The sequence below is a fragment of the Hippocampus bargibanti genome, linkage group LG03 (genome assembly GCF_051943395.1).
Source record: "Hippocampus bargibanti isolate YZ-2025 linkage group LG03, ASM5194339v1, whole genome shotgun sequence".
In the NCBI taxonomy this organism is placed as follows: Eukaryota; Metazoa; Chordata; class Actinopteri; order Syngnathiformes; family Syngnathidae; genus Hippocampus; species Hippocampus bargibanti.
This window is the reverse complement of record NC_142736.1, coordinates 22,366,068-22,382,821: the sequence shown is the minus strand read 5'-3', so window position 1 is coordinate 22,382,821 and position 16,754 is coordinate 22,366,068. Positions and strand designations below refer to the sequence as shown.

The window sequence follows — 16,754 nt, the reverse complement described above, 5'->3', positions numbered from 1 at the left end:
GAAATGGTCAGTTTCAGAAGGTCCCACCCCTCTGTTCGTGACGTCACGCCAAGATGTCGTGCCTTGCTCGAGAATCAAAACAATGGCTTCAGATTCGGAGAAGATGTTTTCTTGTTCTTGTTCTTCTGAAGAGGAAAGCATAAATGTTTGCAATCGATGAAAGGACTCCTCCCATCTCAATTCGAGCCGTCAATGACAGCAATGTAGCACCCAGAAAAAGCAGAAGATTGCGCCCAAGCTCCCTTGGAAATGGGCTGATTTGTCAGCTGGGAATTTGTGTCAGCGAATATCAAATAGTAGTCTTGGTGCAACACACAACGATTCACCATCGCTTTATTTATGTGTTTTCCTTCTAATTTCGCCATCAACACAGATCAACACGAAGTTTTCAGACCAAACAAAGTACCCAAAATGCATTGTATGTCGCTTTCTCAGTCAGGGGCGGTCCAAACGTGACGTCACATGGGGATCGTCATCAACTCGAAAACAAGACTTCATATATTCAGCGCAAGTCTTAAAACGTAAACTATAGCTATATGCTGTGGAATCTTTGTAAAATACGCTCAGTCGAAGTCATTTGAAGTGATTTTATAAATTATGGACATAACTTGTTCGGAGTATTCCCGGCCCAAACACTCCCTCCAAATGCTCCTGGCCCGGCCCCTCTGTCAAATTTTAGAACCCAATGCGGCCCGCGAGTCAAAAAGTTTGCCCACCCCTGTATTAACAGGTGCCAGTAGTGTGATGGCCAGATGGAAAGAGTACATTGAAGATTGATGAATGAGCAAAATGAGAAAGAACAAAGAGTAGAAGACGTGACTGTTGTGGACCAAGACGTAGCAAACATTAGCAAAGATGAAGTGAGGAGGGCGCTGAAGAGGATGAAGGGGGGAAAGGCACTCGGGCCTGATGATTTACCAATCGAGGTATGGAAGTGTCTTGGAGAGGTGGCGGTGGTGTTCCTCACTAGGTTATTGACCAAGATCTTAGATGGTGAACAGATGCCTGAAGAATGGAGATGAAGTGTACTCGTGCCCATTTTTAAGAACAAAGGAGATGTGCAGAGTTGTACTAATTACAGAGGAATAAAGTTGATGAGCCATACAATGAAACTCTGGGAAAGAGTAGTTGAAGCTAGACTAAGAGCAGAAGTGAACATTTGTGAGCAGCAGTATGGCTTCATGCCAAAAAAGAGTACGACAGATGCAGTGTTTGCTTTAAGAATGCTGATAGAGAAGTACAGAGAAGGTCAGAAGGAATTGCATTGTGTCTTTGTAGATCTGGAGAAAGTGTACGACAGGGTGCCAAGAGAAGAGCTGTGGTATGAAAAGTATGTCAGAGTGGTGCAAGACATGTATCATGACTGTAAGACAGTTGTGAGGTGTGCTGTCGGTGTGACTGAGGAATTCAAGCTGGAGGTGCGACTCCACCAGGGGTCAGCTCTGAGCCCCTTCTTATTTGCTATGGAGATGGACAGGCTGACAGACGATGTTAGACAAGAATCTACTTGGACCGTGATGTTTGCAGATGACATTGTGATCTGTAGCAAGAACAGGGAACAGGTGGCGGAAAAACTAGAGATGATATGCCCTGGAAAGGAGAGGAATGAAGATTAGCCGCAGCAAGATGGAATACATGTGTGTGAATGAGAGGGATCGAAGTGCAAGAGTGATGCTACTGGGATAAGAGATAAAGAAGGTGGAGGATTTTAAGTACTTGGGGTCAACTGTCCAAAGCAATGGAGAGTGTGGAAAACAGGTGAAGAGGCGTGTCCAGGCAGGCTGGAAAGGCTGGAGAAAAATGTCATGTGTGATGTGTGATAGAAGGGTTTTAGCTAGGAGAAAAGGAAAAGTGCATAAAACGGTGGTGAGACCAGCCATGATGTTTGGACTGGTGACAGTGCCACTGAAGAAAAGACAGGAAGCAGAGCTGAATGAAGGTAGCAGAGCTGAAGATGTTGACAACACATATTAGAGGCTTTGGAGAGAAAGTCAGAGAGGCCAGACTGAGATGGTTTGGACATGTCCAGAGGAGAGAGAGTGACTATATCGGGAAAAGGATGCTGAGCCTTGAACTGCCAGGCAGGAGACAGAGAGGAAGACCAAAGAGGAGGTTTATGGATGTTGTCAAAGAGGACATGAAGGTAGCTGGTGTGAGAGAAAAGGATGCACAAAACCGGGTTAGATGGAGGACGCTGATTCGCTGTGGCGGCCCCTGAAGGGAAAAGCCGAAAGTAAAAGAAGCACTGTGATGATAAACGATATCACAGCCAACATGGTAGAAGTGGTTGGATTTAAAATAAATAAATAAATAAAGTGCTCTCAGTAACATCTCACTGATCATCATTGTAATGGCGCAATCGTTTAATCATTTGATTGTCTTTGCTTCTACTGCATGTCGGTTGTTAAAACGTCTGTGATAAAAGTCTCCCACCCGGTCTGTGGGAGAAGGATGCGCCATGCTGATCTATACCCTTTACTGATAGGCATCCAAACATAAATTCAGTAATAAGCATAGTCATCTTAAATTACTTTTAGTGGATTTATTTCATACCAAATAAAAAGAAAAAAATGCGGTCCTTCAAAATGTGGGGTGTCCACATTCCGACTGTCGAACGACACATCCGCTACTAAAGGGATTTTCATATTTAAACTGTGTTTAATTTTTCTCATGAATTTCAATGACATTCACAGGTGTCAGGAAAGCTCCATGTACTGGTACCATGATTTACAGCAAGCTTTAGAATTCAATCAATGATGTTTCTACAGACTCATTCCCAGTTTACAGGCGATCGGTTGGGTGTCCAGAAAGGGGGAATTCACTTTGACAATAAGTGAGAAAACCCAGACGAATTAAAAAAAATATGGGTGAATAGCACAAAACAGCCGCAAAGTGCGCAATCATGTCATAACACCTTCACTTGAGGGTTATGATGAAATTATCCAAAACATAAATAAATCATTACATAACATGAAACTTAAGAGTAAGTTCGATGCTTCATAAAATTTGAAAGGATGCCCAAGCCTAAAAAAACAGAGGTCCCTCTATTAGAAGGAGCTCATTTAGCAGAAATTTCATGTCGTCACAGATAATTTGTTGGTGATCTAGTCATCTTTGTTTCAAATTTGTTCCGCTCAGTCCCACTCTTCCTCATCTCTAAAAGGATGGTCCTCTCGTGGTGGCGCTTGAAACCTGATGTTTGCCAGCATATCCCTCATTGCCACCATGAGGCGATTCACTTCCTGGTTTAGCTCTTGTCCGGCTCGAGCCACCTCCATGTCACCCTCCTCCTGCCTTGGGCCACCCTTCAGAAGCAAAGTTGAAGATATCGGTGAAGCAATCTGACATTTCTGACACCGACAGCCAAAAATGACCGTAGTGAGAAACAAATCAAATCCATTTTCGATGGCTATCTAGATCACAATCTTCAGGCCCTTTTGATTTGAACATGAAGCATATATACCTGATTTTGTGAAGGAGAAGCAGACGATGACTCAAAGGTCAGCGCACGTTGTTAGAAAGTCCTGTATTTTGTTTTTCTACTTTCATAACTGCTGCCGTGAAATGTAAATTTCTCCACTGCGAGACTACTAAAGGCAAATCCAATCCAATCCAAGAGTGTCCCTTTTAAAACCGCGTTGAATTCGTTCAGTGGCCATGCTCGAAAATTGAAACACTGAATGTATCATACCACTTTTCCCCATTAAAATGAATGAAATTGTCCCCCCCAAAAGGAAAATAACTCTCTACAACTTAATTCATAAATCATACTAGATGCAAAAATTGAAAAAAATGAACTAATCCTTTGACAAACAAATCAACCATAATGCTAATTGTAAATTGCTTGTCTTAATATCTGTTTAGGTTAGTACTGCTTCATTTAACTGTTCAAATCTCGTACACAGACATTCCCCAATTTATGAACGAGATATGTTCCGAATGGTCGTTCGTAAGGTCGTTTGTAAGTTGCTTTAGTGAGATATTTTGTATGGAATGTATGTTTAAGGCTCACATGAGTATTTTTAAGGTTTATACAAGTATGTTTAAGGCTTGTATAAGTAACCTGTATTGGTTTGTACTGAAAAATAAACATTTAATAAAAGAGAGAGAGAGAGAGAGAGAGAGAGAGAGAGAGAGAGAGAGAGAGAGAGAGAGAGAGAGAGAGAGAGAGAGAGAGAGAGAGAGAGAGAGAGAGAGAGAGAGAGAAGAGTGAGAAAGAGGAGAGAGACACACACACAGTATGTACATGTACATAATAAGGTCGATGAAACGGTTTCTTCCGCCGTCATCTGTACTTCTTTGAAGGTGTCGGACGTTTCGCTTCTTATCCAAGAGGCTTCGTCAGCAAACTAAAATTTGCTGATAGCTCTGGCCCTATACATATATATATCCTTAATAATTTGTGCATCCAAAAGATCGGCTGCCAAATGAAAAACAAAGTAATGTAGTTTATTCAATACATTGTAAAAATGAAGAGTGTAAAGAGCAATACATTGCGGAGACTAAACAAATTCTCAGAAAAGACTATCAACATCGCAGGGATAATACTAGTGGGCCTCAATCTGCAGTACATATGCACGTAAAAGCTAGCAATCACTCATTTGACGACAATGAAGTTAACATCTTAGAGAAGGGAAATAGATGGTTTGAAAGAGGAGTAAAAGAAGCTATTTTCATAAAACAGCAAACCCTTCACTAAATCGCCATGGTGGTTGAGGTTTAATTTGGATCGTTAATACAACACACTCCTGAGAGCGTTACCACACAGGCTTAGTTATGCTGATGGGGTGATCAGGCCAAACGTAGACCATAATCAGTCAGCACAATAGAAGCAATCAGTGTAGCCTCAGGGAATGTTCCTCTACTCCCCCCAACCTTAGTGCAGGGACCTATCATAGAAGAGGTCTGGCACCGCCACGTCTGGACAGTAGGAATATATGTATAGGGCCAGAGCAACCAGCAAATTTTAGTTCGCTGACGAAGCCTCTTGGATAAGAAGCGAAACGTCAGACACCTTCAAAGAAGTACAGATGACGGCTGAAGAAACCTTTTCATCAATGGACCATTCCTGTACGAGTGAGAGCTTACACAGATGTACATAATAAGATAAATAAAATAAAGTTTAACTTACTTTTTCACATACCCGCAAAAATATTTCTATTTACCAATGTTCATAACTCAAATGTTCGTAAGTAGGGGAGCGTCTGTATTTCAGTCTCCCAACAGCAAGCATTCTCACATCTTTGTGGTCTGCAATGAAAGTAGTCTTTTTTTCCAAAATAAGAATTGGCAAAAATCTGCTTTTACTTTGGAAAACCCCACCGCGCCGATCTGATGTATCACTTCATCAAAGATTAAAATAATTGTTTGCAAGGATCGTCACTGACTGATGCCAACTCTGTAACTGACTGTACTGGAGAAGGAACTGAGCCAAAAAACACATTTCTTGATTTTGTGGTCAATCTACATTTTAACCCTCACCTACGACCTCAAGTTGTGAGTCGTGAACAAAAGAACACAATAGTAGATACATGCAGCCAGAAGAGATAAGGTTAGGGGCTCATCGATGAACCACTGCTACTCCTCCAAGAGAGGAGCCTTATGAGGTGGCTCAGGCATCACATCACATTGGGAGGAGAGCCTGGGAAAAGGACACACTGGATATATTTATAAATATTTGTCATATGCCTCCTTTAATTTCCCTAATATACTACTCATGAGCAACGTCATGTGTAGTGGAGAAATGTTATCTCCAATCCAGACTGTCACATAACAGTTATGCTCCAAAGTCACAGCATTAGTGCTTTATTTTGTTCACCGCTTGGTAGAGCTTAATTTTTTTACCAGGAAAAGAAATTCCACTAACAATCAAGAGTAAGAAAAACAAATAAATAAATAAATAAATAAATAAATAAATAATGAATGTTTTCCATGAAATCGGAATCCGAAAATTATTTCAGACAATTAAAAAAGCAGAAATTGGAGCCTTTTTGGCAAAAAGATTTCTTTAACACAGTACTATCCAAATATCACAGAAGTTATGAAAGAAAATAATAACCATTATGTTGTTAACTTTTTGCCATTTTAAACCACTTCTTTAGGCGAAATAATTTCTTTTCAAATATCGAGGTGGGCCCTTCTAGGGGGAGGGGGGTGCGGTGCAATGTCAGTAGGTTGGGTGTGACCGTAAAGAGCATGCCTTTTTTGTTGCTGAAATCAAAAAAGGTTAAGCTGCACATCAATTACAGCAGAAGGCAGTGGGTCTTTCTATTATTTTTTTTTTATTTCAAGCAAATTGATGCACTTAAAATCATCCTGTCTGTTCCAGCCTAGAGAAAAATGTTGATGGTAGTACTGTATTTTTACTATAAGGTGTACTTAAATGTCTTACATTTTCTGGACGGGACACCTATTTATGCATATAAGGCCAGTATGTGCATTGGGCAAAACAACTTTCGGACCCGGAAAATGGCCCCAATGAAAAGACACGCCGACGAAGCACTATTCAAACTTCAATTGATCAGTTACACAGAGGTACACTGTAATAGAGAATTTAAGATAAACAAATCCATAGTTCACAAGTGAAGGAAACAGGAGAAATAGCTTCGGCAAGTCAGAAGACGTGACTGAGTTTCTGTGGAGATTAAGCAAGGTGTTCCAAGTTTTAAGACCAAATCGACCAATGGATTCAAGGTCAAAGAACAACTGGAAGAAACCACCATATGACTGAGGGAAAAAAACGCTCAGAGTAAAAGAAAATCCAACATTTTCAAGGTCGGTCTTTGTACTTTTTCTAAAATTAAGCCAACTATCCATCTGGGCGAGGTTTACCATGACCCACCCGACAACACACATTCCCAACATGTGAAATTTGGAAAGCACAACAATAGAACCACCTTTCATTATGATGCAGTTTTGACCCGTGCCTGATGTTGAGACCACTGAGTGTGCATTTGTAAATTGGAATCCCAACTCTGTGATGGATTTACCTGAAGGTTGAAGTTTGGCAATAACGAACGGAAAAACAGCGACAGGGTGCTCTCATTGGATGCTCCAACACGCTGCCTATATGCACGCAGAGACACAAAGCATTATAGCAAAACAAAAGCAGAGCTTGTACTGGTCGCACCAACAAAGGAAGAAGGAACACTTCATATTACCTCGCTGGCCTGGTGTAGGAGATCACAGATTCCACTGGCGGGAGGGGGTCAAATCCCATCATGGCCTGGGTCGTCACCTCCTGAGAGTGTGAAGCAGAGAGATTATTTAAAGAGGTGTCTCCATCCAAAATTAGAGAAAGTCCAATTGAATTCTCACGTTAAACGTTAAGGACTGGTGTTCCGTGTATTTCAAGTTTTGTCCCTTGGACAGACTATCAATGCATCCTCAAAACAAGCATGTGCTTGTTCCCTAAATATTGGACAAGATGGCACAATTTCACATTGCATGTGTAATTTACATCCCAATAAGAAACGTATTGTTTAGGGCTGTGCCCCCCCCCCCGAATATTTATATTTATAGATTTAGTTAGTTAATTAATTATCTATTTGTTCATTTATTTATTTTTTCATTCAATTCATTAAATTATACTTGTGATTAACGATAAAAAAGGAGGAGGTATTCCAGTATGTTCAAACAAAAGTCATGCTATATTAACCCCTTCCCCAACAATTTTTAAAACAGTTTATTTAATTTATGTTCTATATGGTATCGTTGATGCTGGCTATGAAGACAGTTTGTGAATTCTGCCCAGTTTGTTCAGCAAAACAATTAGTCTCTACCAGTACAGAGTCATTAATCCTTTCATTAATAGACTTCTGCTGCATTTTCATCATTCGTTATTCCATGATTTCCTGTAAAACGCTCCTCTGACAACACAAGGTCTTCTCCAAGGTCTCCGCTCACCTCCCTCCTCATCCTTCCCATTTGTCGAGAAATAGTCATTGTCCGATGAACTGGCACAGTTATTAGAAGTATTCAAGCTTCTGATGGAAGGTGAATATTCACTATCATCCATTGAAATAGACACTTTAGGATTTAACACTTGAAAATAGTGACAAAAAAAGGGGTGCCATTTGCGAACATCTACTGGCGTACATCTCTCCAATAAGATGTTTTGATTCACATTTCGATACATGAGTTACAATATGATTCATCAAGATGTAATTTAAGAATTTGATTCAGTGTAATTCAGTTGGAATATGATTCGATTTGAAATCGTGCGTCAGAGTTTAAGAGTGTATGATGCAGTAGTTCAGGAACTTTGTTTGTGTTAGCATGTGGAAATCGCCCCCGTGAAACATTTCTGTCTGAAAGCTGGATTTCGTTGTAGAAGAATTCTTCTGTGTTACAAAACGACAGTTTCAATCTGCTAATTTCCATCACCTTGCGCCGCTGTATATAATATGGAAAACATTGTAGTTGCCGTGAATGAGAAAGGTTGTGCTTTTTACCAGAGGTAGACTGGACATGGCTTCTTTGACCTCAGACAGCAAAACGTGGCGATGGATGTTCCGTGGAGCACTCTGATATCTCTGCTTTCTCCTGCATCACAGTGGTGATAGGAAATTTGTATGGCCATTACGGTGAGGTGAATGCATTGAAATTACGGTTTATACTTGAAGTACCGTAGACTCGAATCTCTGAGATCAAACAAGATTCTCCAAGATAATGATAGCAATTCACTGAAGTTTCACATCATTTTATTTCCAATGGAAAATGAATTATCTAACGCAGGGTCACATGTCTTCTTCTTTTCCTTTCGGCTTTCCCCTTCAAGGGGTCGCCACAGAAAATCAGTGTCTTCCATCTTTAGAGGTTTGATCCGCATGTTTGTTTTAGCCAAGCTTTTACGTCGGATGCCCTTCCTGACACAACCCTCTGTATTTATCCGGGCTTGGGACTGGCACAAGAAGATGCAGGGTTACATGTACTGTTCACAAAATTGGAGTGGAATGGTTGTTCAGGGAAAGTTACTTCATGCATCATGGTTGAAGTTTTTTATTAATTGTAATTTATTTACAAAACGGCACCGATGTCTAATGAAGACAAATTGTGTGCTTAAAATTAACTTTGATTTTTAACGGCCACGCTAACAAAGGTAGAGCGTGGGACACTTCGCATCAGGACTAAACGCAAAAAAAAAAAAAAATTGTAGAGGACAGGTGCATGATGGAACAGCCAGATGCTCAAATACTTTTTGGTTCAAATCTTCATGAGGGTGCCTTATTCCAATCTTTATGAGGGTGCATTATTCTTATATTGTTTTGTCATCATGTGAGTCGATTTATTTCTAATTGTCTAACTATCACAATGAGACATGCAGCATGGTGATGTTTTTCCTTTCAGGTTTTCCCTTAAGGGGTCGCCACAGTGAATCAGGTTTGATTCCCATGTTTTTTTGGGCCAATCTTAAATTAAAAACAACATAAGACAATAGAGGACTTTTGCACATTCTTGTAAATGAAGGTCATTTTCAATTGTGAACCACTGTTAATAAAGTTTGGCCAATTTACTAACTTCCTCAGTCCCACTGTGCAAGGAACATTGGACATGTAATCTGAGAAAAATTCACCGGGATGTCATGAATTACTTTACATGAACGTAAATTTCTGTTATCTGAGCAATCCAATTTAGGTCTCACTTGTTCTGGCAGTCCTCCACCAGTGGGTCCTTGGCATCAATTCGACACAGCACCTCCTTGACATTCTCTTCCAACCAAAGCATAACTGCCGCTTCCCTCCAAAGGCTGTGCATCCTCCCCACATACAAAGAAGTCAGTTCAGCCAACGCTGGCAGCTGCCTATGGAGAGCAAACGTTTATGTCACAAAGGGGAGAAAAGTGACATGAAGAAGAAGAGATAAATGGGCAAAGAAGATTATATTACCCAAACTGACTGCTTGGGCCAAAGAACGCATGTGAGGTGACCGTAGCATCTGGCTGCACAGTGCATAGATCCAGTAAAGGCATTAAGACTGTAGAAACATATTCACATTTATAACAAAAACATGCACACCGCAAGAGTGGATTTCAATCATCTTTTGCAACACCGTGACTTTATATTCTTGAAATACAAATTCTGTATTGATGTATGCCTCTTTTTAATAGAGATGTTGGGGAGATAGGTGATGGGTTAAAAGGTGTAAATGGGGGAGTATACTTATTTATTATGAACACCATAGTGCTATTTATTTAACATTGTTGTATTCATTTTGTACATGTCAGTGTTAGACTGTTAAACATTATATTAGACTGTTAAACATTATATAATTAATTTTGTGCGATGAGATGCAGTTTCTATTTTTGTACATTTGTTGAGCATGCTTGTGTTTCTCCGATATTGACCGTTTCTAATTCATGCAAATGTGGAATGTGAAGGTCAAAGTCATAAAATAATGTTCATATTCTCATCTCATCTCATTTTCCGTACCGCTTATTCCTCATTAGGGTTACGGGGGTTGCTGGAGCCTATCTCAGCTGTCTTGGGGCACGAGGCGGGGGACACCCTGAATTGGTTGCCACCCAATCGCAGGGCACACAAAGACATACAACAGTCACTCTCACACTCACACCGAGGGACAATTTGGAGTGGTCAATCTGCCTGCCATGCATGTTTTTGGAGTGTGGGAGGAAACCGGAGGACCCGGATTGCAATGTGAAGCCGGTGTGCTAACCACTCGGATACCGGGCCGCCCCCATAATAATGTTCATATTGCCTAAATCAATTGAAAATATTTGAGTAATTTGTTCGAGAGGTAGAGCTAATTGATACTGCAGTTTTTAGGGTTTTAGAGTCTGGATCCTATTCCGCTGCTTCTGCAGCGTGGGATTTCTTACCTGCAGGAAACATGATTAGTGCATCCTCGAGCATTTGGTTAGCTTTGTGTCTTGCTTGATCTCTCTCTTCGGGCTTGGCTTCTTCCTGTTGACTGAGATGGAAATAGCAAAGGGCGGTGGAGAATGCAAAATTGGGCAGCTGGGACAGATTTCTGTGCGCCTGAGACACAGACAAACAGTTATGTTATGTTATGCACTGATTCGTTGAACATGTAAAATCAAATGTAAAAGGAAAATGTGGAATGTGAAGCACAATTTACCTCCCAGTCCTCATAAAGCTGAAGGAGAGCTTCATACTCTCTGGAACGTAGCATCAGGAAATCAACGACCAGGAGCATGCAAAGTGGGTCGGAGTCTGGGTCCAAACTAAGTATGCGTGAGGAAGGAGTGAGAAAAAAGCCCTTGAGCCTTCAGAAATTTGACAACATACAAAATCTTCAATAATTTCAAGCTATTTATAACACGAAGTTGACATAATTGTATGGATAAATAGGGCAAAAGATCAAGCAAATCAATGGGGATGTTCCCTGCAAGTCAGTGAAACTGCTAATGCTGATTCACAAATATGAAACTGTCCTTTGTATACTCTTTTTGGTTTGCTACGCCGGAGAGAATGAAAACACTTTTATATTTTCATGTCCTGTGTTTATGAGTGGGCAAATGGAAAGGGTATATTTTAACAATATTTGGCAATAAACACACAGTCACTTGTCTTTGACCTCATAAAACATTTTGAAGGGACCGTGTGTTAATTCACTACACAAAATTAAAATGACAAACGCATCAACTGTGCCCTTCTTCTCTTACCTCAGGATCAATTTGCAGTACTCCAAAGCTGTCCGGGGACATCCTCTTTTCTCAAGGAACATCATGTGTTTGAAAAGAGCAAGATAAAATGCCCTGAAAGAAAACAACTGTTTCACTCAACTTCTTTGTTTTTAAATTTGTCACATGTTAAGAAGGGTTTAAAATTCAGGAAACGTGCCTGTCAATAAAAAGTTATGCCCACGCCAAATAAATACATGCAAGTAATTTCAATTTTTTTAAAGTAAATTCATCCAACCTGTTTTCTGGTTTGAGATAATCCAGCCTGCATGTCCCAGAGGTCAGATTAAATAGAGGGTGAAACGCACATTCAAAGCTGTACAGAGCCCTTTCTGTAAAAAAGTAAAGCAAAAAAAATAAAATAATAATAATAATAATATTTAATTCAAACATAATGTTTTACACACATCTCCTGATTATGTTGACGTATTCATGCGCTTTGAACATTTAATTTGGTTTTGCAAAATGCTCACCACAGCCATGAGCCGGGTATAAACTTTGCGTCATTGAAATGAAGATTTTTAATAGTAATTAATTTACATCACCAATTGCTTCTAAAATGTATTCATTATTTATTGCTGATCACAATACTCAATACATTTCAACCTGATTTTTTAACCCATCATTTGTAACTATGGCATTTTTCATCTAAAAACTTTGAAACTCAACAGCCAGCGTACCGATTTATCCCCTAATTCCAATTATTTGCATGTTGCCTCTAACCACCGTTAGAAGTTGCTAAATGCCACTCCAGAGAGGCGGCTCCCTGATTTTGTGCATCATTCTCGGCTTAAAAAGGGGTCAACCTCAAAATTGTTGGTTATGCAGAAATGTATTTTGTGTTTATTATTTTACTTTATGTTAACAGTTTTGTTAAGCGCTTTGTTACAGCTTCAGTGGTGGTTAAAGCGCTAAATAAATCACTATGTATTGTATTGTATTGTTTTATTCTGCCGAACACTTTACACAAGTTTTGCAAGCATTCACCACTCTGTGAAATACTGTGCTTTATTATAGTTGCCGAATTAAATTATTTTACTGCTATTATTTTCACGTAAAATTATAGTATACCAGTACATGTATTCTTGATTATATAGTGAAACTAGCAAGCAAAAATCACTGACTTGAAAAATCAAGGCAGAGGCATCATGGCATATAAAGTAAGGATAATATGCATGGAAGGACCTTTCCTCTTCGTTTCTACGGGACAAACATCCTCACCAATAAGATCCCTTGCCATCTCCTGATCCTCTTGTATTCGACAGACATCAGAAAGTTGTAGCAAAGAATCAACATGGTAGGGATTCAGCTGCAACAGAGCCTAAGAAAAACATCAACAAAACATATACAAAAATGTTAGAATGTGTACATTTATTTTTAATCAACGCTGTATTGATATTCAATACACATTCAAGTGACATCATGTGTCAAAAATTTATTAAGTCCACATAAATGAGAAAATTGGACATCGTAAGTTTGGTTGTGCAATTGCACTACTCAACAGAGTTATTTACCACAATGTTGTTTGGGTCGATGGACTCCACAGCATCCAAGAACTTGAACTGTACTTGTTGGTAGTCGCGGCTGTGCTCGAAGGTGAAGAACTGAACACCATCTTTTGACTCAAGGAAGGTCATTGAGATTCCTAAACAGACATCCTATTATGTTAATACAGATCTACAGTGCTGTGAAAAAAACATTTGCCCTACTTCTGTTTTTTTTTTTTTTTCTTGGGCCTGTCTATCACACATAAGCAGAAATCAGGGCGAGGTCAATTACTTTTTTCACGGCACTGTTTAAGTACCTGTCAAGCTACAACAGACCTAATGCAGAGCAGTACCAATTCAAAAGTGATGTAAAGTCTACAGTATGTTCTACGAAGCAAAATTGTTTAGATAACCACAAAGTATTTGAAGTTCATGAATAAGTTTAATTACTGGTAATCAAATTACTAACTGAAGGTTGGAACTTCATTTGCACCGTTTCTATTCTTAAATACTTAGAGTAAGATAAATGAAATGCTTGCAAGTGAAGAACTATCAAACACCCCGTTTTACTTTTGCAACTTTTCGTGACACAAATCCAAGGCGGTCATTGTAATAGCTAGGAGAGACATGATTTAAAAACATGAATATGATGAAAGCAAGCCTAACCTGGGCGGCTGAATCTAGGCCAACTTTCCTTGGGGCTCGTCATCCATGTGCTACGATGAAACTGTCTATTGCGTTGACGTGGTCTTGAAAGACAATTGTCAAGATGATAACAGGGTATGACGTAAATGTAGCTGGCACACAGCTCACCAAATCTCCACCAATCCATGCTTACCTCTGATCTCCCAAAACAGCTCGACTGCCAAAATATTTCTTTAACTCCGTTTCTGGGTTCAGATTTCTGGAGAAAGCAAAAAATATATCGAGGAAAATGTAGGTGCCAAATCAGGAAGCAAGCCAGGAGACACGGCCTGTCAGTTCTTTATTCTGTTAATAACACAATTACAGATGCAGTGCCATAACAGTTTAAATGTATTTGTTCAATTATATCAACAATATCTCTCAAGACAACATTTCCATCTTTGGAAAGTAGATGAATACTGTCTAATTCGAATTTGAGCCTATGAAAATGGATTGTCTTTATCAAAGAGTTGCTCTTTCCTCACCTGTGCTCCACATGTAAGACAGGTCTTCTGTCACAGCCGCCGCAGTCATTTTGAACAGTCAAAACATTGGGGGGGTCCAGGTTTTCCAGCAATAAATCAATGTTGTCATCTGGTGTTTGTTGTTTCTGACATGAGATAGAAGTCAGGGTAAGATGCATTTTATGAGGCTTTCTCTTTAAGGATCAATCTGGAATTTCGTTCGTAGCAGGAATGTTTAAACAAAGTTTGGACTCACCTGTAAAATGTCAGATTTAACCTTTGTCTTCTTTTTCTTCTTCTTTTTCTTAACAGTGGTTAAAGGCTGGAAATAGCAAATGGCAAATATGCAAATAAATAAAACCCAGAATAACTAATACAAAAAAATGTATGCCAGCTATCATATTTTGATAGTTACCTCATTTGACCCCTGAACGCCATTTACTTGGCTGCCATTGTTTCCCACATCAGTGGTTTTGTTTCCATTACATTTCACTGGTTCTTCATCAGCGGACACCTTTTCTGTGTCACTTATCTAGAAAATATTTGAAGTGAAAGCCCTTAAAGGAACTCAACAAAATGAGTCAACAATATTGTTGTTAGAACCGTTACAAAAGAAAGTGTTTGCATTCGAACTACACGCTACAAATTTAGCAATTTGAAATGGAGTTCTTCTGGAATTTTGCACAGCTCTGTCAACCAGCAGGCACCTTCAAGTTATCCATGTCTTAAAATCAAGCCCCCTTTATGACAAATGAGACTAGTGTTTCTGTGTGTGGAGGGGTCAGAACACGCTCAAAAATATTCAATTTAGTATTGTGGTTTCTCCAAGAAGGCAATGATATTCTCTGGCAGGAAACGTGTTGGGAGTTCATGACGTTATGAGCAGCTATTAACTACCCTGCCTCAAATTCTCAGCTCTTCTCGTGCATTGAATGATACACCAGGCACTGAATTTCTTTGCTATGATTAGCTGGCCCATAATGAAACGAGAAAATGTGTAATTTGTAGTTGAAATGTATCGAACATCTGTCTTGGCAGTTTTCGAACACAACTCAAATGAGTGTTGGTTAATTTTCTTACTGTGTAATGGGACCTCTGTATAATAATATACGTTATATATAAACATAATAAATGTTGCAAATCCGTTGTTATTCAAAGTAATGTGTGGCTACATTTAATTTATCAACAGGGACTACCTGCTAACAGCTTTTAGCTCACACAGCAGCTATACACCCACTACGTGTAGTGGATGAACTATAATGTAGAGTAGACATACCATTTCGAAAATGGCGCAGATATCTTTACGACCCTTGCTTTTCTGTGACTTTTGATTACAGCCATTCCGACGAGGCGCTGGACTGACATAGGTCGTGCCCAGCTGCTCTTCTTCGCTTTCAGCCAGCTCATCGTTGCTATCTGCCAAAGTTAGCTCCTCATCGACAACCGCCTCCTGAGCTCGTTGTTTGCCTTTCAGCCTCCGCAAAGCCCTGCTAGACATTTTACCCAGCTCATGTACGCACTGACAAAAATGTATGTTGAAATATTTGACAACTGAAACTACAGTAGTTTATGTGAACACGGAATCTAAATAAGCTGCGAGTACAGCCATGCCGTTCGAGCTCTACTTCATATTGTTGTTTGGAAGTCTCTACAGTTTTGTTGTCCTCTACTGCCCCCATTAGGAAAAAAACATGGAAATTCGCTGTAAATAATACAGAAAACGTGTGATGCTGTCAAGTAAACTGTAGGTGGTAGTGGTTCCTTCAAAGTTATTGAAATGGATAACCGAGTCGATTTCTTCTTTAATATATAAAGTAAATATAAGTAAATTACTTATTTTACTTATTATTTACTTTATATAATATATATTACTTAAAGTAATATATATTATATAAAGTAAATATGAGTATTTGGATAGTCTTCTCAACATCTATCTATGCAGTGTATACTGTACTGGAAATCGTTAAAAATGTGTTTAAAAATCTATCTATCTATCTATCTATCTATCTATCTATCTATCTATCTATCTATCTATCTATCTATCTATCTATCTATCTATCTATCTATCTATCTATCTATCTATCTATCTATCTATCTATCTATCTATCTATCTATCTATCTATCTATCTATCTATCTATCTATCTATCTATCTATCTATCTATCTATCTATCTATCTGTCTGTCTGTCCATCTATATGTCCGTCCATCTCTCTCTCTCTCTCTCTCCACTCTCTCTCTCACTCTCTCTCCTCATCCATCCATCCAAACCACAACAAAGACAACAATTGAACGTGAGTTGTGATCTACCTACTCGTAGCTCCTTGTGAAGGACATCATTTTATATTTGTGTGTTTGACCGTTCAATCGAATTCTGAAAGTGCAAAAAGTCCACTAGAGTTTTATGGATTCTGGGCAACATTAAAGGTGGTTTTGAAATGATTTCTGTGTTATGAAAAA

General features: G+C 39.3%; 1 protein-coding gene across 1 annotated transcript; it reads right to left on the bottom strand.

Moving 5' to 3' along the window:
• Positions 1 to 1,425: 1,425 nt before the first annotated feature.
• On the bottom strand, positions 1,426 to 15,935 carry tcf25 (TCF25 ribosome quality control complex subunit). The gene is made up of 18 exons (XM_088992603.1): positions 15,574 to 15,935; positions 14,713 to 14,829; positions 14,554 to 14,619; positions 14,319 to 14,443; positions 13,988 to 14,053; positions 13,816 to 13,898; positions 13,177 to 13,307; positions 12,884 to 12,983; positions 11,901 to 11,994; positions 11,645 to 11,737; positions 11,098 to 11,203; positions 10,838 to 10,997; positions 9,888 to 9,975; positions 9,644 to 9,802; positions 8,454 to 8,544; positions 7,161 to 7,240; positions 6,990 to 7,065; positions 1,426 to 3,305 (listed from the first exon to the last, which is right to left on the bottom strand). Exons 1-18 carry the CDS (start codon positions 15,793 to 15,795, stop codon positions 3,135 to 3,137), a joined length of 2,028 nt encoding a protein of 675 aa, XP_088848729.1. The 5' UTR covers positions 15,796 to 15,935; the 3' UTR covers positions 1,426 to 3,134.
• Positions 15,936 to 16,754: the final 819 nt, after the last annotated feature.

What these genes read in the sequence shown, in the direction of transcription:
- tcf25 (XM_088992603.1), bottom strand. Translation starts at nt 15,795, where the DNA reads ATGTCTAGCAGGGCTTTGCGGAGGCTGAAAGGCAAACAACGAGCTCAG. An exon ending in TCTGCGCCATTTTCGAAATG is followed by an intron (nt 14,830 to 15,573) that starts GTATGTCTACTC and finishes AATATTTTCTAG; the next exon opens with ATAAGTGACACAGAAAAGGT. An exon ending in GATGGCAAGGGATCTTATTG is followed by an intron (nt 11,995 to 12,883) that starts GTGAGGATGTTT and finishes ACTTTTTTACAG; the next exon opens with AAAGGGCTCTGTACAGCTTT.